This window comes from Chrysemys picta, chromosome 3 (genome assembly GCF_011386835.1).
Source record: "Chrysemys picta bellii isolate R12L10 chromosome 3, ASM1138683v2, whole genome shotgun sequence".
NCBI classification, from domain to species: domain Eukaryota; kingdom Metazoa; phylum Chordata; order Testudines; family Emydidae; genus Chrysemys; species Chrysemys picta.
In genome coordinates this window covers 101,091,189-101,110,424 of record NC_088793.1, presented here as the reverse complement: position 1 = coordinate 101,110,424, position 19,236 = coordinate 101,091,189, and the positions used below count along the sequence as shown (strand labels likewise).

General features: G+C 41.9%; 1 protein-coding gene across 3 annotated transcripts in view; it reads right to left on the bottom strand.

Moving 5' to 3' along the window:
* Window positions 1-7,375: 7,375 nt before the first annotated feature.
* The window catches only part of ENPP1 (ectonucleotide pyrophosphatase/phosphodiesterase 1), a 75,833-nt gene continuing 63,972 nt past the window's right edge, over window positions 7,376-19,236 (bottom strand). The window contains exons 18-25 of one of the 3 annotated variants that reach the window (XM_008176600.4): window positions 19,027-19,199; window positions 18,442-18,493; window positions 15,417-15,571; window positions 13,838-13,973; window positions 12,248-12,328; window positions 11,245-11,377; window positions 10,257-10,413; window positions 7,376-9,231 (exon numbers count right to left, since the gene is read on the bottom strand). In XM_008176600.4, the coding sequence (XP_008174822.2) occupies window positions 9,064-9,231; window positions 10,257-10,413; window positions 11,245-11,377; window positions 12,248-12,328; window positions 13,838-13,973; window positions 15,417-15,571; window positions 18,442-18,493; window positions 19,027-19,199 (1,055 nt within the window). In that variant the 3' untranslated portion in view covers window positions 7,376-9,063. Of the gene's footprint in view, window positions 9,232-10,256; window positions 10,414-11,244; window positions 11,378-12,247; window positions 12,329-13,837; window positions 13,974-15,416; window positions 15,572-18,441; window positions 18,494-19,026; window positions 19,200-19,236 lie in introns of those variants that run through there. The other 2 variants (XM_042848173.2, XM_042848174.2) reach the window with 2 other exon arrangements.

The window sequence follows — 19,236 nt, the reverse complement described above, 5'->3', positions numbered from 1 at the left end:
TCCTGGAAGGATGGATGGACATGAGTAGCAGGTAAGGATACCATGTCTGTCTGGGTCAAACTGGGGCAATAAGTATGATGTGGGCCTTGTCCTCTGTGATCTTGATAGAACCCTGTGTATCAGTGGGATCAGAGGAAAAGCATACATGAGGGAGTTGTTCCAAGGAATGAGGAATGCATCCCCTACTGATGCGTTCCCGAGTCCCACTCTGGAGCAAAATAGATGGCATTTGCAGTTTTGAAGAGTAGCAAACAGATCTATCGACGGAGTGCCCCAGTGGGAGAAGAGCTGTCGGTGTATCGTGGGGTGCAATTCCCATTCATGTTCTTTGGAGAAGTGTCTGCTGAGTGTGTCGGCAGTAGTGTTGTTACACCCAGGCAGGTAGGAAGCGGTGATTTCTATGTGATGTTGTATACACCAATTCCATAATCGGATGGCTTCTGTGCATAGGGAGTGACATCATGCTCTCCCTTGCTTGTTGATGTAGAACATATATGCTATATTGTCCGTCAGAACTTGGATGGATTTGTTCTTTATGGTGGGAAGAAAGTGAAGGCAAGCGTACCTGATGGCTCTGAGTTCTAGAAGATTGATGTGCAGACACATCTTTGATAGGGACCAGCAGCCCTGTACCCTTGTGTTCGCTTAGGTGCACTCCCCAACCTATCAGGGAAGCGTCCGTGGTGAGCATGAGTACTGGGGAGTGTGGGTGGAAGGGAACACCCGTGCATAGGTTCTCTGGTTTTGTCCACCAATGTAGGAAGGCCAATACGTTCGCTGGTGGAGTCAGTGTTATGCAGAAACTGTGTCTGCTGGGTTTGTAGTTGGAGTTGAGCCAACCCTGAAGGCATCTCATGTGCAGCCTGGCATATTTGACCACAAAGGTGGTGGCTGCCATGTGATCAAGAAGCTGTAGGCAGCTCCATGCCCGTATTCTGGAGCAAACAGAGATTGTGCATATGAGATGCGTAATAGTGAGGAATTTGGTGTGCGGAAGCGAGGCTCTGGTTCGAATTGAGTCCAGGTGAGCTCCAATGAATGGTATCTGCTGTGTAGATATCAGGGTAGATTTTTGGAAATTTATTTGTAAGCCTAGACTGTGGAAGAGGGAGATGGTAAAGTTCGTCACTTTTAACGGCTCATCCTAGGAGTTGGCTTTGATAAGGCAGTCATCTAAGTAGAGGGAAAGTATAATCCCGTGTTTGCAGAGGTGGGCTACAACTACAGCTAGGGTCTTGGAGAATACCTTTGGTGCTGTGGTAAGACAGAATGGAAGTACTCTGTATTGAAAGTGGTCGTGTCTGAGTGTGAATTGCAGGAAGTATCTGTGTGCTGGATGAATGGATATATGGAAATAGGTGTCTTGTAGGTCAAGGGCTGTGAACCAGTCCCCTTGTTCCAGCATGGGTATTATTGTGCCCAATGTGACCATCTTGAATTTTTGTACACATACAAATTTGTTCAGTAGGTCTAGTATAGGTCTCCATCCCCCGCTTTTCTTTTGGGTCAGAAAGTAGTGGGAATAGAACCCTTTTCCCTGATGTTGCATTGGTACATGTTCCACTGCATCTAGGTGGAGAAGATGAGCCACCTCTACACAGAGGAGGTGCTCATGAGAGGGGTCGCTGAAGAGGGATGGGGAAGGGTGGGTGGGGAAGATAGGAAAGGGATGGAATAACCTGACTGAATTATTTCCAGGACCCAGCGGTCCTGCGTGGTCTGTTGCCAGACATGGTGGAAAGCCTGGAGGCAGTAGCCAAATGGGCAAATAGGCAGCGGAGTCAAGGGGTGGTCGTGCAGACCCCCGACCAGCACTTCAAAATTGCTGTTTGTTTCCCAATGGGTGGGAAGTAGTTGGTTGCGCATGGTTTTGTTTGCACCTAAGAGGTCTGTTGCGGTTTCTCCCAGTATCATACGGTCTGGACTGGGGTCAGTGATATTGTTGGGCCTGGGGCCTCTGATAAGGTTAATACTGTTGTCTCTTGGGGAGGGATGGGTATATGCCCAGTGTGTGCAAAGCAGCCCTTGAGTCTTTCATAGTGTGAAGGACTTCATCGTTTGTTTTGGAAAAGAGTTCATCTTTATCAAAGGGAAGATCCTCCACTTTGGTCTGCAGATCTTTGGGGATACCGGATGCAGACAGCCAGGAAGACCTGCGCATCACTGCTGCAGTGGCAGTGGTGCGGGCTGCTGTGTCTGCCATGTCCATGAACGCTTGTAGTGCTGTCCTAGACACCAATTATCCTTTGACGAGGACTCACTTAAAGTCCGCTCTCCTGTCCTCCGGGATATGGGAGGCAAAATCAAAGAGCTTGTTGTAGTTGTCATAGTCATAGCTTGCAAGGAGGGTGGAATTTGCAATTCTAAATTGTAGAGTGGAAGAGGTATAAACCTTGTGGCCCAGGAGGTCAAGGTGTTTGAGGTCCTTGTCTTGCAGAGTGGGCCAGTATTGTGGCTGCTTTGTTCTGTGCGTCGCTGCATTCACCACAAGAGAATTGGGTTCTGGGTGGGAAAAAAGAAATCGATGTCCTTCGTAGGCACATAGTATTTACCTTCAGTTTTCTTGCATGTTGGTGGGATGGAGACAGGGGTCTGCCAGAGAGTATCAGCTGGTTCTATGAGGGCCTCATTTATGGGTAGTGCAATCTTTGAGGGTGCAGAGGGTTGGAGGATTTTGAGGAGTTTATGTTGTGTCACCTGGACTTCCTCCAAAGGGATGTCCTGGCTGAGTGCCACTCTCTCGAAAAGTTCCTAGAATTGCTTAAAGTCGTCCATGTTCTGTAAAGGTGGAGGCATGAGGGCGTTCTCTGCAGCTGATGGCGAGGCAGGAGCTGGTAAATCCGGGAAGGGTTCATAGCCCACCTCTTCAAGAGGGGATTCAGGAGCTCTAGATGTCGATGGACCTCGGGATATAGGCGTAGGATGAGCTTGTGATCTGGTAGAAGGGGCTCAAGGAGGAGCGGTGGCAGGAGCCGACCACGGGTACCACTGAGGCCAGGGTACCGGGTAGGAAAAGTGGGGTCCCACCCACTGGGGGACAAAGTGGGAAACTGAGGCTGTGTCTTGGTATATGTACGGCTCCGGTGGAGGGGGAGACTCAGGTGGGGAGAACTCTGCCTGCTGCTGTATGTCATTTTCACTGTCAGTGAAAGTAGCCAGGTCAGATGGCGAGAGCTGCTGTTCAAACAGTGAGCGCTCCGTGTCTAGGAGCGGAGAGTCAGGCTCAGGGGCCACAGAGATATCCTCCTGGTGCAGAAATTGTTGCTGCTCCCTAGGCTTGTGTGCTGCAGAGCATGGAGTGTGAGCGGCAGCCCAGAGTGATTTTTGTTTGGTTTCAGCAGGAGCCGCGAAACATTTGTAAGAGCCCCGCAGAGGTTCCGAATCTGCTCTGGGGGTGGCGGGAAGGCTCGGGGCCGATGTTCTTGTCAGTACCGGGGTGGGATGTGCTGCCTGTACCAGGTCCATCATCGGTGCCAGTGAGACCGGTGCCGAGGAGAGCTTCCCGCTGCGGGAAGTTGGGTCCCTGCCTTTGCGTCCCGCGTGAGCCGCTGCTGAGGTGCTGGGGTGGTCAGAGGTACCTGCTCTCGGTGCTGTCAGCACCAAAGGTAAAGACCTTGCAGGAGATTCTTTACCCTTTTGAGTGTCTCTGAGAGGAGACCTTAGGGCTTCCTGCCTCTTCGTGTGAGAGGGTGAAGCCGCGCTCCTGGTCGGTTCTGACTTGGCATGGGAGCATGAGGGAGAGGCTTTACTGCTCTTCTCTGTACACAACTGCAGAGCTTTCTCCATGAGAAGCATTTTTAGCTGCAAGTCTCTGTTATGATGAGCTCTAGTTTTTAAGATGGTACAATGGAGACATTTTGCAGGGATGTGTGTCTCGCCGAGGCATTTGACGCAGAGTGAGTGCCTGTCAGAATGCGGCATAGACTCCTTGCAGGAGCCACATTTCTTAAAGCCTGGAGACCTGGTATCATAAAAGTATGAGCAGCCGGGGAAGTCTCAATGAGAGACTAACTTGAGGGATTTTTTTTTTTAAATGAACAAACTATGCTAAAGGAAAGGGAGAACTGGGAAATGTCTAGCCAACTATTTCTATTTTTCTCTACTTATTTCCTACAGTAACCAGGGAAGAGATGAGCACTGCCCCGAGTCCTGTCTTCAGCCGAGGATGATTGAGAAGGAACTTGGGGGATGCGGGACGTGTGCACTCAAGGCAGACTCGAACGATGCTGCGAGACAACAGCTGAGCGCGTGCGTCCCAACCAGGCACTGCTACCGAAAATCTCCAATCAACGGTGCTGGGACGCACTGTCACCTAGAGTGGAGCACCCACAGGGACAGCACTCGAAGAAGAATGAAACATTTCATTTGACCCTATTTTGTTTGTTTGTTTTTTGGCTTAGCCAGTGAAGCAAAAAAATCCATTATTTGCCCCGTTCTAGTTACATGATAAATGAAGCTCCACTACAAGCGCTTAGTGGAGTGGACCACATTTGTCTGCATGCATTTAAGGTAGAGTTTAAGCCCTGAAATGATAACATACTGTTTGATGGTAGTGGATGACTACATAGATATGTAGATTCAGAAAGGAGATTCAAAAAAATCTTGATGTTACCAGTACTGTGTAAGCAAACCATGAATGCCCTTTGTTTCAAGAAGGCACTTTTCTTATTCTGTTAATTTTAAACTGTTTATATTTTACATCACAAGATAAATCTAGGAACCGTTTTACTCACCTTATCTTTGCCCCTAGAGCATCCTACATGGAAGGAAAAACAGCAGCAAAGTGAACTTTATGTATCTGGAGAAGAACTCTGTGGTTCTTGAACTTTGACCCAGGAATTGAAGCATGATGGGAAATGTAGTGCATTATTTTAGCAATCTGTTGAAGTACCTAGGGATTCCCCCTTAGGTCAGAGGCATCCTCAGGAAGCCAGTCATGCTAGTTTCTGCTAAAACAATCACCAATGAAAAAGACAATGGCATTTTAAACTGTCATCTGTAGGTTTCAGGGTTAATGGTCCACTAAGATAAAAGAGTACAATTAAGACTTACGGCTAATATTTCTGGCTATGTGCAGACTTCGGACGATATTGCTGTGTTATTTACATCCAGATCACATTGGGCAGGTTCTCTTCATAATCATAAGGACTTGAAACTCTTTTTTAAAAGAAAGCTACAATTCTGGAGCACAGTTCTGCAGCTCTTGTGGGCCAACTTCACAGTCACAAAAGGGATTACATTTATGGTAATTTGTGCCCTATTGCGGGAGAAATTTACAGACAAACTGCAAACTTTGTCTTCCAAACTTTGTTGTCATGAAATGTTAGATCCATGGTGATCTTGACAATCCATTACATTTATTCGAGTTTTAAAGAATTTTAATACAATTTGTATTTTTCCATACTATTGACAGTGGTTCCTGGCATTCACAGATGAAAAGTATAACTCTGTTAACCAAGATTGTCAAAGTCTGTTAGCTAACATATTTCAGTCTGGTTGCTAAAGCACTTGGCATTAACATTCAAAAGTAGGATGTTCACATTCTGTTGGGAGCTGTTTAGTTTTATCACATATTTTTTTCCTCAGGGTCCAATGTGATATATATTATTAAAACAACCACAATAGAAAAGTTAGCCACTAAAGTTGCCATATTAAATTGTCAAATAAAACAATTCCCTGTATTGATAATTTATGTTCCCTCATTAGCTCATAGCTCCTGTATGAAGTTGAAGGGTCTGAGTGCTAAACAGGCCTTGGGTAATATGACCCTTTTAGGAAGCAACCTCTTGCTAATGTCTGCTCTGTTTTAAAGGTGGAACATTCAAAGCCACCTACAGGGGCTGGGTTGACCATTCCTATTACAAATCTATTGAAGCTGGGTGTCCAAATCCACTAGGCATTTTCTTTGAAAATCTCACCCCATGTGTTTATTTAGATGAATTTCCCACAGCTCACATTGGCCAGGAACAGCAAACTGCAGCCACTGGGAGCTGCGGGCGGCTGTGCAAATGTAAATGATCTGGCGGCTAGCCCTGACAGGCTGCATGCAGCCCGCAGGCCGCAGGTTGCCCACCACTGCTCTGTGTGGACCACAATTCACCTGAAGGTTTCACAGATATTTATTGATTTCAGAGGTATGGTGAGATTCAGAAATCCTGGGTTCCATTTCAGTCTCTAAAGGAGTGTGTCCTCTAGTGCAGTGGTTCTCAACCAGGAGTCTGGGGCCCCTTGTGGGGCCATGAGCAGGTTTCAGGAGGGTCACCAAGAATTCTAGTCTCTAGGGCCCAGGGCAGAAATCCAAAGCCCCACCTCGCGGGACTACAGACCGGGGCTCTGACCCCCACCACCCAGGGCTGAAGCCAAAGCCTGAGCAACTTAGCTTCATGGTGCCTCCTGTGGTGTGGGGCCCCAGGCAATTGCCCTGCTTGCTACTCCCTAATGCCGGCCCTGGCTTTTATATACAGAAAAACAGTTGTGGCACAGGTGAGCCGTGGAGTTCTTATTGCATGTTGGGGGAGCCTCAGAGTTTGAGAGCCTCTGCTCTAGTGGATAGATTCTTTAGTCCATTCCCCCCTCCCAAACTTGACCCCCATTTGCCACTCCAACCTGTCCTAGTCCTGTCTCTTCCCCAGCATAGCTACTTGCCCAGTCCGAGTTTATATTCCTCAGGCTTCTCAGCCTAGTCCCCATCTCTTTCCCCAGTCAGTTTTAGACTCCCCCAAGAGGCTCGCTGAATCCCAATCCCCTACCCACTCCCAGTTCCTTTCCCCTCCTACACCTAGTCCCAATCTCTCCCACTCCACAGCTCTTTGTCCGATCTCAGTGTTCCTCCCCAGACAACTGACTTCTGGTCCTCCCACCCCATTTCTCCCACCATCTCCCAGTCTCAGACCCCCTCCAATCTGGTTCACAGTCTCCTTGCCCAACCAGTTCCAGTCTCCTCTCCCTCTTCAGATTCCCAATCCAGCCTCCTCTCTCGTCTCCGCCCCAAGAGCTGCAGGAAAGCTGATAGGTGTGGAGGATCCCACAGTTCAGAGACATCCCTTAGGGGAAGATCTATTAATAGGGATTTGGTATGTTCTAGTAAAGAGAAGCGGATAGAAGTTGATAAACTACAGGTAGGCGCTGAAGAGAAACAGTCTTGTTTATACTTTGGTTATGTGGTTATAGAGAAATTCTTGATCATAAAAGTGTCTATACTAGGATAAAAGGTAAATTTTATCCTACTGTGGATATGCCCCATAAAGGCTAGAAACCGTTTTTTAATGGACTCTTAGACTCTGCTGTAATCTGACCCTGTTAAGAAGGAGATCCATATATTGGCGTTTGTATTTGACTGACCAAGGTATCTGGCATAAAAAAGGAAACAAACTGCAACAGCTTATGCTTTTTATTTGTCAAAGTTGATGTTACAAAGCCGTTACACTAAATAATGCTGCAATGTCATGATGCAATGTTGCTGCAACACACTTGCACTTCACACAGTGAAACTACTTTAGGAGAATGTTATGCTTGTGACAGAAGAGCTCGAGAAAATATACCCAGTGAAAGGAGAAAGTCTAGGGGCCTGATCCAGTTCTACTGAAGTCACTGGAAAAGCTTCCATTGACTTCAATGGGGTTTGGATCAAGCTCCTACATTCCTAGGCTAAACAAGAGCATAAATCTCTCTCTCTCTCTAGTGCTCTGCCACAGACTCTACATTCTTTTAATGTAGTTTGTGGTTTTAAAAAAGTAGAAATATATCACTGATTATAAAAGAAATCCTATGTAGAGAGTCTAGTCTTTATAGACCAAAGGAGACCAAGTGGGAATATTATGGAAGTGATGGCATATTGCATCACCAGTAGCTGGTTGTGCAGTACTACAGCTTCCAAGACAGCTGGCTGGCTGCCCTTGGTGGCTTTGCATCTGGCTTTGTATCTGCATGCAAGGTAAGTGAACAGCAATTTAGGTAAATTGGGGAATAAGGACACAGCTGGAAATGCAGATGGGATCTAGTCAGTTGGTGCCTCTCTAGGGACGTACTGTGCTGAAAAGGGGTTCAGGAAAAAAAATCAGCCTTGAATGTTAGTGGGGGGGAAGATCATCTTTCACTCTTAATGAAAATGAAAGCAATGGTCCTCTGGGCAATGGCATTTCCCCCCAAAAATGTCAGTTTTCCTTAAAATGACAAATTTATTCCACCAACTCTAAAAACCACCTTGAACCTTTAAGAAACAAAATGTATTAATCAAATCTAGGTTCATCTGGAGTGAGATAATTCTCCAAAACTGTTCTTAGATTCTATTTGATTCATTTCTTATTATACATGTACTCTGAAGCACCACATCCGACATAGTCACAGAACGCGTGTGTAACTGCACATTTCTCTTTAGTTCCTGGTTTACTACAGGATAATAACCTACTACTGCTACCAGTTAAAAAAGATATTGCTTTAGCTAGAGGCCTGTGCCATGGTGCTGAAAGTCTTACGCTCTTCCTCTACTGATGACCCACTTGGGGGTGGATGCCATAACACATGCAATATAGCTTTATGCAGTATATTGAATGATATTTTAATAGAACAATGCTCAATGTCTAATTCACTAGACGTTCTGCCCCCCCTTAGAAGCCAGAATGAAAAGGAACCACTGTGTATGCTACATTAGTCAGGATTTTAATGGCTTTCCAGGACTTTAACATACTTGCCAATTGTCTCTATTTTTATCAAAATATTGATAATAATCCCTCCCTTATAAACTTCTTCCACTCCAATGTAATTAAAAAGATTTAGAAGGTGCCATTATAATTTTATCCTCCGTGTTTCTGTATATAAAGTTCAAATGCTGGCAGATCGGCTTTAATAACAGACACAATTCTACCGCATTCAAGTGGGAGTAAGACCAACAGGAGAGGTCTTTCTGTGTTATACTTAGTCCATCAAATATCCCTGAGATACGAATGTGGCACAGATTCTTTCCAATTCTCAATATGGTCAACGGCTCTCAGTAAGTGTTCCAGCTCATTTAAAGACTTTTTTCCTGTAGATAAAATAGTGTATTTACAAAATGAGTTGTGAATTTCACTCCATGGGAAAAGTTGGTAAATATGTTTTTAACTGTAAAATATCAGACACTGGCTGTTTTCTGTCTTGGTAGAAGCTGAGTCCAGTGAGAAGTTCTACATCTCTGACCCGGGCTGTATGAAACCTCATTCGCTCTTCAACCCACAAAAAGTCACGTTTGTGTCTCTGTTGGGATAGAGAAACAAGAGAAAAATTAGGGATATTCTGCAGAATTCTGTTCCAAGGATTACACATACAATATGCTAGTGGAAGGCTGTTTTGTAGAAGTTAAGGCAACAAATTTTCACACAACCTAACCAAGAAGTTGAAAAGATCAGTGGATATCAAGCATTTACAAATATAGCTAAACATAGCACCTGATCTTGTTTTCACAGTTTCATAGATTCCAAGGCCAGAAGGGACCATTGTGATCATCTAGTCTGACCTCCTGCATAACAAAGACCATAGGACTTCCCCCAAATAATTCCTTGAGCAGATCTTTTAGAAAAACATCCAATCTTGATTTAAAAGTTGTTAATGATAGAGAATCCACCACAATCCTTGGTACATTATTCCAATGGTTATTTACTCTCAGTTAAAAATTTATGCCTTATTTCCAGTCTGTATTTGTCTAGCTTCAACTTCCAGCCATTGGATCATTATGCCTTTCTCTGCCAGACTGAAGAGCCCATTATCAAATATTAAAAATTAAAATTAAAGTTGGCTGTCTTGTATAACAGGCAGTATTAATTTAGCAAAGTGACCTTGTAAACTCAAAATGCAACTGATTTTAACCTACTGAGTTATAAAAATGTGAAATCCAGTGGCAGAGGAGGTAATCATGTCAACAGTAATGGATTTGTGTGTCAACTACTGTGATTTGGTGCTGATACTATAGATGTCTCTGCTGAAGTGTCATAATAAGATTCTCTCACTCTATTGTGTTTCAAACCCACCAGCTGTAACCCAGACACTCTTTACTGTTCAAAAGAGCAAAGCACACAACATAGCTACTTTCACACGTAAATAGATATACCACACTTCTATAAACCCACCTTTGTAAATGAAATTGTTTAATCTCACTCTAGGACATCATTATAAAATACCTCAAAGGACTTTACAGCCATTAACTAATTCATCACTGCTCTGTCTGCAGTGTGAGTCAGGCCTGGCTTCAGATATATACATGGTGCTAAACAAAGGCTACTTACTGTACAGCTTTCATTGTTGTCTGGCCTGTGAGGTACAATGAAAGATAAGGCATCTAGAGCCCCTTCACACTGCAGTGGGGTCTGGGAAATATTTTTACAACTCGTCAGCACAATGAAATAGTGAGTTGGAACCAGAACTTCTGGGTCACGGGTTAATCTGAAATGCAAAGAGGTGGTGTTTTAGATCTACTTCCTCTAAAACTATCAAATTAATGTAGCGCAAAGGCACAATGACACCTGGTGTACTTTAGCAAACAGGTTTTATTAACCTCCTTGGCCCAAGGGAAACCTTCAGAAGCTTAGCACTAGAATATGCCAGTAGAATACTCTGAGCTTTGAAGGGCATTCTAGACTGCTGTCACACAAGCCGAGTTTGGCTGGCTTGTGGTCTAAAGAGTAGGTCTAGTGATGGTCTCAAAAAGGGGAAACCATGATTTGTCATAAAAATAGGTGAGAATCTAAAGTAGATTATTGGCAAAGTTCAGAGCTCTGGCTCAGTTAAAGGAATGCCCAGCTCATCTGTTATTTTGAACCAATCTTGCCAACTATAAGAAAATAGCAAATTTTTACAGAGAAGTCTATCAATAGAACTTAGCCAGTTACTCTGAATCAGGAAGGAATCAGACTACCAAGGACAATGGGCTCCTTCATTTGCTCCTGTTTCCTTCAGTACTGGAGACAGTCTCATGGAGTTCTAGGTAAAACCCCATTTGTACAGCTGCCACAGCTCCCGGGTGGACCTACCATACAGGGTTTGTGATTCCATACTTCTGGGGTGTTTTTTTCCTTTTACCTTCTCTTTTGTTGGGCTATTAGCTTTAAAGTGATGTGTTTCGAGCTATGTGACTGGCTACACATTAGCTGATGTATCCTGTATCCAGGAGCTCCTCTGGGGAGATAATTTTTTTGGCAACTAGTGTCATAATTATTATGAAATGATAAAAAAAGGAAAGAAAAAAATCAGCATTAGAAAGGAGAAAATTCCCACCTCTTCACTTTTTCTGGAGTATCGTACAGCCCATTGGAGTCATAATCGAACACGGGGCCACTGACTACATTGACACCATTTCTTTCCAGAGTGTATTTTGGCAGCAGATCATCATAGAAATAGTTCCATAACACTGGAATACAATATGGTAGTGAAAAAGGTTATGTCAGGGGGAGAATTTTTGAAAATAATTGCACTGTGTATTTATCAGTATACAGACAGCTATGATGAAGATAGAAGAAAAGAGGTGTTTATTGTTAGTCTCCAAAGTTCTCCCCATACCTCTGAGAGACTGATGTCCCAGTTAAGAGTGAGCCATCTTATGTTCCCCATGTGAAATATAACTGTACTAGGCTGAGGCAGACCTGCTTAGCAGGGGGAGTAGTTCTGTACCTAGTTTCTCAGATACCAACTCAATCCCTTTGTGCCCTACATGCACCTCATGCTCCATCTCACTCATGCATGTCAAGCTTGCACATCCCTTCTCTGCTAGATGTGAGATTGTTGCCCTTATTACTACAGCAGACTAGATTTCAGATAAGAAACTCAGGTACAAGACCATCTTTGAGCCTAGAAAGCATTCCTAAACTGGGAACTGGTGTCAATTATTTAACTTTATCCATGTCCATTAAAGACACTCTGCCCAAAATACACACAGGTGAAATTCAGACAGGAGCAAAAAATAAGCAACAAAACATTGTAAAATGTTAAATTAAGAAATGAGTTCTGGACCTTTGTTCACATGGGACCAGAGACTGGGAACCCCAAACTCACCGTGGCGAGCAGTTATTCACATGAGCAATTCCACTGACTTTAGTGAAACTACTCAAATGAGTAACTTCTCGTCCATGTAAGCAAGGAGTTCACAGTCTGACCCAATTGTTACCAATTATCTTGGCTGTGACTTAATTTACAGAGACAGCTGAGCCTGGAATCTTTTGCAATGATTTGGAAACAAGCAAATCAGCAATGCTTTTGCGTGTAAATAAATGTACATCATTACCTTTAAACTCATGATACATAGGCACAATGTTGCTGTTAAGTAGGACTTCATAGGAACTCTTCCTTGTGTCTTTTCTTAGATCTAAAAGAAATGAATGATAAACAACTATTCATTACTTTGTAGGGTCACTTGTAAAGCCATAAGATGCCAGCTACATGGAAGTTAAATAGATCAACTTAAAAATGTTATTGTGGGTCTGACCTATTTCAAAAGAGTAAATGCACTTGGGGCCTGATTCTGCCCTCACTGAAGTCAATGCGGGGGTCTGTTCATTCTCTTAAATGGGTGTTGGACCAGGTGCATAGAGAATGAAGCGATCTAGGCAGCAGCTCCAGTAAGTGCAGTTGTCAAATATAAAGTGGACACATTCCTGAAAATGTAAAAATCAGTGCACACTTTTAGATTTCACTGGTCACCTCTGGATCACTGAGTTTTAGGGCCTACTACCAACTCATTCTGCCTGCAGAATAGATGAAAAAAATTAGAAGGGCCCAGCTCTATCTAAACCTAAAAGATTCTGCCCTAGCACCCAAAACTTAGTGTAGATGCTCAAATAATCAAAAAGAAATTATACCAAATAATACCAATAATACCTGCCCAGCACCTTGTGTAGCCGTTTACATCTGTGCAAAGTAGGGGTAAAATGCTACTGGAGCAGAATAGCAGTGTTTCACATTCACTGTGCACAGGTATAAATAGTTACACAAAGTGTTAGAGAATTAGGCCCAAAATATTTAAGTGCAAACAATTAATTATTTTACTGAAGACCTGATGTGGGACAATACTGTATTTCAGATATAAAATGAGGTCCATTCTAGTTGATTGAAGGAAGTTTCCTACTGAATGCTACACCCTAGTATTTGACATGAGCATTCCTGTACACAAAATGTGGGGTTTTTTTAAATAGTAACCGCCACTTAGGAAGAAAGTTTGAAACTTGCACTATTTGTATTTTCCCAGTTCATAAGACTTGATTCAGAGTTCATAAACTCTTCCCCCCTTTCTGCGTGAGGTGCCATGTTAGAAACTTGACTACCTTGCAAATCTCTAGAAGGACGGTGGAGATAATTCCATGCTGTTGTTTAAAGGGATGAAGAATGTTCTGATGCAAAGGTTTTCATCTAGTGAACCAATACACTGTAACTAAAAGGGCAGGCCTAGCCAGTTACACTTTTCACAGCTGGTGAAATCCTGGCCTCACTAAAGTCAATGACAAAATTTCTATCAACTTCAGTGGAGCCAGGATTTCACCCAATATTGGTCTAGCTGTATATTTTTTGCAAGTGATTTTCCTCCTTTGCTTTATTCAAGACACCCTGAATTGTCGCTGGTGACAGTGGGAGTAAGAACATCTTGGGCATCCTGCCAACTCCCAAAGTAAAGTTTGGAGATTCCTATTCCTTGCATGTTAGCATAAATGGTAGATTGAAATGGACTATACTGAAAATGGCTTAGCAGTAGCAACCTCATGCCTTCAGTTAATTCCCTGGATCTTTTTATTACAAAGAGTGCCCCCTTCCACTATTGCATGAACAAAACATAGGGATGACAGAACTCAGACAAATTGTGTGAAGACGACAGAGAATTTACTTGGCGGGAAAAGGAATCCGTAGTTCAGCTGATGGTGATTTTTGTAAAATGAACAAGTCTTGCTAGAACTAGAAGGGATACGAATGTCCACATGTAAACAGTTGGACAAGTTTTCCACAGAGGCAGTCCGGTTATCCTATTGAACAGAAAAAGAATAATAATTTGCTGTACAAATAGCTGAGTCACCATCATGGTTCACTTCCATATTTGTGTTTACAAACCCCTAAAAAATTGTCTGCAATTGTCCTTAGTTGTGTGAGGAGACTAAGTTTAAGAAGGATTAAATGTTCTTGCGTCATTTTGATGAGGCAAAAATTGCTTCATATGAGTATCTTATAAATAAGACGACAGAACTGAGGCATTCCATGTGCTGTGGGAAGAATTTCCCTTATCAAAAGAAAACCTAGATGTGCATGTTAGAAGTGCCTGAGAGCCTTCAGGAGGTGTTGTGGCATTGAAGTGATTTAGCAGTCCTGGATTTTATTTTTTGTGAAGTATTTGTTTCCCTGTAGCTTATTCTTAAGTATATTTTTGTATGATACGTAGTATTTTAAATAACAAATATTTATTGAAAATCCTGCAATTTCTCCAAGTAATCAGACTGAATAACATTCTCTGCTGATCCTAAATTGTTTTTAATCTAAGGCCACTCTAAGAAAAATATTTCTATGAAATAAAGTAATTTTCTATACCATCATGTGTGTTTCAGTCTATTTTACTTTAAAGATGCTTGCCATGGATTCATGTGAATATTTATTGTAATTTCAGTGGTGAGTATTTAGAAGGTGACCTCTGGGATCAGTGTATTTGGCAACATGTTATTGTTAGCCTCATCCAATATTTAAGAATTGGATTTGGTTCTTTGTCATCATTTACTGTCAGTATCTCAAGTCAAACATAGGTTATTGGGCTCAATGCTGAAGTAACGGGGTAAAATTTAATGGCCTGTTTTATACTGGAGGTCAGACTAGGTGATCTAATGGTCCCTTCTAGCCTTTTAGTCATAGATGGGCTTCCTGCTTTGGGAAAGGGAAGGAACAGGTCAAGGACCTACCTGGTTTCTCATTATACACTAGCCACACAGAAACTACATAGGATGTCCTTTAGAAAAGGCCCCTGGTACTATGAAACCATTCTTAATGTGGGGGTTCCAGATGCAGCCACTACCATGGAGGCTATGGACCCACTCTGCCAAGGAGTTGGCCCATCCAGAGACCCAAAGCCAGAGTGGATTCACAGGGCCTCTCCACCAATGGTTTTTGCCTACTGGAGATTGCCACAGTCTCTGGGGATCTGCTGGTTTCTGGAGGCAGAACTGCAGCTCACTTCAGGGAAGGGAGAGGAGCCACAGTCCATCCACTATATGTTTTCCTCCCCACATTCCCTTTCCTGTGGGTGTTTTCATGGGACATATGCTATGGGCAGCTATTATGTGAATTTTGGGGCAACAAACATTCAAAAGCAGAGCGGCTTCCAGCCCTGAAATTCCAGTTTACAAAAAACAATAAAAAAACAACCTCTGACCAAAAAGGGTAACAGGAGGAAGAACAAAGCATTACAGAAGCCAGCAAATACTTACGTATTTGCTAACAGTGTAAGCACTCCACAAAGTCATATTGAGATCCTGGCTGTATCCACTCACATACTGGTGATGGTAAAGGAGGTAATAAGTGCTTCTCTGCTGTAGAACCCTGGGCCTCCCATAAGGCAAACTGTATTTCTCGATCTTCTTTACTAGAGCAGAAACAGGGTTTATTACAAGTTCTATACACTTTGCATATTTGTTGAGATTTTCTGCAGTGCACCTTCATATTTCTTGTGATGGCAAGTTCTTGCCACAATTTCCAACCACCACACAGAAAAATCATGATTAAGACAAGAGGAAGAGAAAGGTACTAGCCTGCAGAGCACTTCCATGATCATGCAATAGATTGGTAAATAACCAATATCTGATATTTAAATATGTAGTAGAATTAAACTCAAAGAGGAAGTAATGCATTTTGCCAGTATAGAGTAACCATTTAAAATTAGAGATGGTCCTAAATTTCCCCAAAATTTGGGTGGGTGTTTCAGTTCAAGTGTTTCTTCTGGAACCCACCGCTCTTAGTGTTTAGGGAGAAACAATGACTAGTTGATAGGTTTGGAATATGTTGAAAGGATAGGGACAGACTTCAGTTTTACTGAAGCAGTAAGTCATATAATTGACTTTGATTTCAATGTCTCTCTTTGAAGTCCTTTCATTAATCAATGACTTAGTGAAATGTTGGTTAGTCCTTCATAAGGATGTGCATTTAGTTCCACAATGAATTACTGTCATAGCCAGAGACTGTTCCTTACACCCTTTTTCTACCAACTGGCCCGAGAAAGCAGGAAAAAGTGCCATTACAATATATTTACACCGTAATTGCAATGCAACTAAAGTACAGTGTAATTACAGTCACTCTAATAAAAAGTGTGCCTAATTTCTCCATACAGTGCAGAATAATTCAGGACAATTAACATTTTAATGTTTTTGCACCACTGTAATTGTGTGTGGCTCCTTTTCCTGTGTGGCTATGAACTATTCTTTTCTTTACAATCCAGAAAGGATTTATCTGTTTGCTTTCTGCACAATAATCACTGTGGGTTTTTTTTAATCTGTAGTGACTCCTTTCACTTGTACAGTAGAATCCCAGAGTTACGAACACCACAGGATTGGAGGTTATTTGTAACTCTGAAATGTTCGTAACTCGGAACAAAACATTATGGTTGTTCTTTCAACAGTTTACAGCTGAACACTGACTTAATACAGCCTTGAAACTTTACTATACAGAAGAAAAATGCTGCTTTTAACAATCTTAATTTAAATGAAACAAGCACAGAAAAGGTTTCCTTACCTTGTTATTTTTTTTTTTTTTTTTTTTTTACTTTCCCTTTATTTTTTTAGTAGTTTACATTTAACATAGTACTATACTGTATTTGGCTTTCTTTCTTTCTTTCTTTCTCTCTTTCTTTCTCTTTTTCTTTTTCTTTTTTTGGTCTGTGCTCTGTGTACTTCTGGTTCCAAATGAGATGTGTGGTTGACCTGTCAATTTGTAATTCTGGTGTTCGTAACTCTGAGGTTCTACTGTATTTGATAAGTGTAGTCACTATAACTTTTAATATCAAGATCTGAATTACTGGAGTATTGTTATCTAAACTGTTAAATGTGTAGAACGGTCCTGCTTCCATTGAAGACAATGACATTAGTGTCAATGGGTGCAGGATCAGGCTCTTAGACTTACATCTTTACAAAAGTGAGTCAATTGGAATTATGGGCCTGATCCTGCAGTCTTTACTCAGGCCCATTCAGCAAGGTACTTAAGGATATGCTTAACTTTAAGCAAGGCATAGGCCCACTAACTTCAATAGGACTACCCACTGAATATCTTGCTGAATTGGGAACTCAAGCAAAATTCCCAGGATCGGGCCTAAAAAGTTACTACGTGGATCTCATTTTGTTGATCATCTGCATGAGTACTACGAAATACTGAAAGCAAGGATTTTAAGAGGTTCTGGGGTATGTTTTTAAAGTATCTGCTGTTATTGTTGAGTAGACTCATGAAAAACTCTTATCCCAAGGCCTACACCACAGCAGTCTACACATATCTGCCAAAGCATCCAGTTATTCATGAATGGACAAAAAATGTCTAATCCTGCCTTCAATGGGGACATAACCCTATAGCTATTAATAGGAGTTACTCATGGGCACAGAATTTATTTTCATGGGAGGTGGTGATGTCACCTCTGTCTTGAATACAAACACAGAACAAGGTCCATATCAACTTATTGAACTTTCTGACATTTTAATCAACCTGAATCCATTTTTGATATTATTAATGCCAGCAGATGCATTCCACATGACCATTAGTTGGGTTTTAGTTCTGATGACTTAGTCACCAGCTATTGGTCAATGGCTCATTTAAAAGGGAAAAAAAAGCTTCAATATGGTCATAACAGAATATATTCTATTACAAATCACAGTAATGCAGATATACTGTTGACCATGTAAATAAACCTATTTTATTCTTATGACTAATACTGTAGATTGTCTAAAGATCTTCTATGTTTCATCATATATGCAGGCATCAACATTTGCGGGGTTTTCCTAGCTAATTTTTCCTCATGAAATTCTTATGTATCCCATGTTGTCAAATTCAAAACCTACCATAGGAGAATTCAAGTATATCTAGATAATCAAGAAGTAGATTGCCCTATATGCCATATCAGTTCTGTATTTAACAGAGCAACCATGTAGTAATGGCCTCAAATATACACTACATTTCTATAAAAATATACTGCATAGTAATAGAGTTTTAAAAATCAGCAGTTTACAAGACAGAGGGATCTATTTGTAAAGATGAATAGTTCAGGTAAATACCAGTAAAAGATAAGATTTGTTGTTCAGCCCATGTACTTGAGTAGGACTTAGGATAAATCTAGGCATTGGTCAAACTTTTAAATAAAATAAAAAATATTTTTACTTAAAACACACACACACACACACACACACACACACACACACACACACACACACACACACACACACACACACACTATTTTCTCCTATAAAATAAAATGCTTACCTTCTGATGCAGTGTGATTTAACTGTTGCTGAAAATCCCTTATGGGCAAGCCCTATAAAACAAACATAGGATGCTACTATTTGTTGTATAGAGCACGATTCCCTGCCAACAGTTCTCAACTATAAATATACAAAACCCTTTGTTAACAAATTCAAGCGCTCTGTTCCACAAGCCTTCCACACAGGAACTCCCAGTGAAGTCAACTGGAGGGCTGCCAAACAACAGCATGCATAATCAAGGTTTAAATTAAGAAAATAAAGTCTTCAATTTTATATACAACTATCCTCCACAGGAGGAAGATTCCCATATGATAAAGCCAAGAAGGAAAGAGTTCAGTGCTTCTCTGTCAAACCTTGCCTTCCAATGGCAGCATTTGGTCCTACGTGAAAAGGTAGATCAGGCCCTCTATACCTATTGCTCATTAAAATCAATAGAAATCTTTCCATTGATGTCAATGGGCACTCTATCAGGCCTACAGATGGCAAAATTATGAATGTAGTGATCACAGTCAGGAGTATACAGTTTCAGACACAATTACAAACAAATTATTTTGGCTCAGCAGTTTTATCCATCTGAATTACTTACCGCCAAATCACATGAGCAACCAATGTCTAATGAAGAGGTGGCTTTCATGAGCGGATATACAGATGGATGACTTTCCTCCTCTGGATGTCTTGGAATGTAAACAGGATTCTTTAAAAGGTGGTTTAGGCTTCCATGAGTACCGTTGTTGTCAGCTGGTGTTATACCAAGCAAATCTACAAACAATTCAAACTGAACATTAAGGGGGAACCA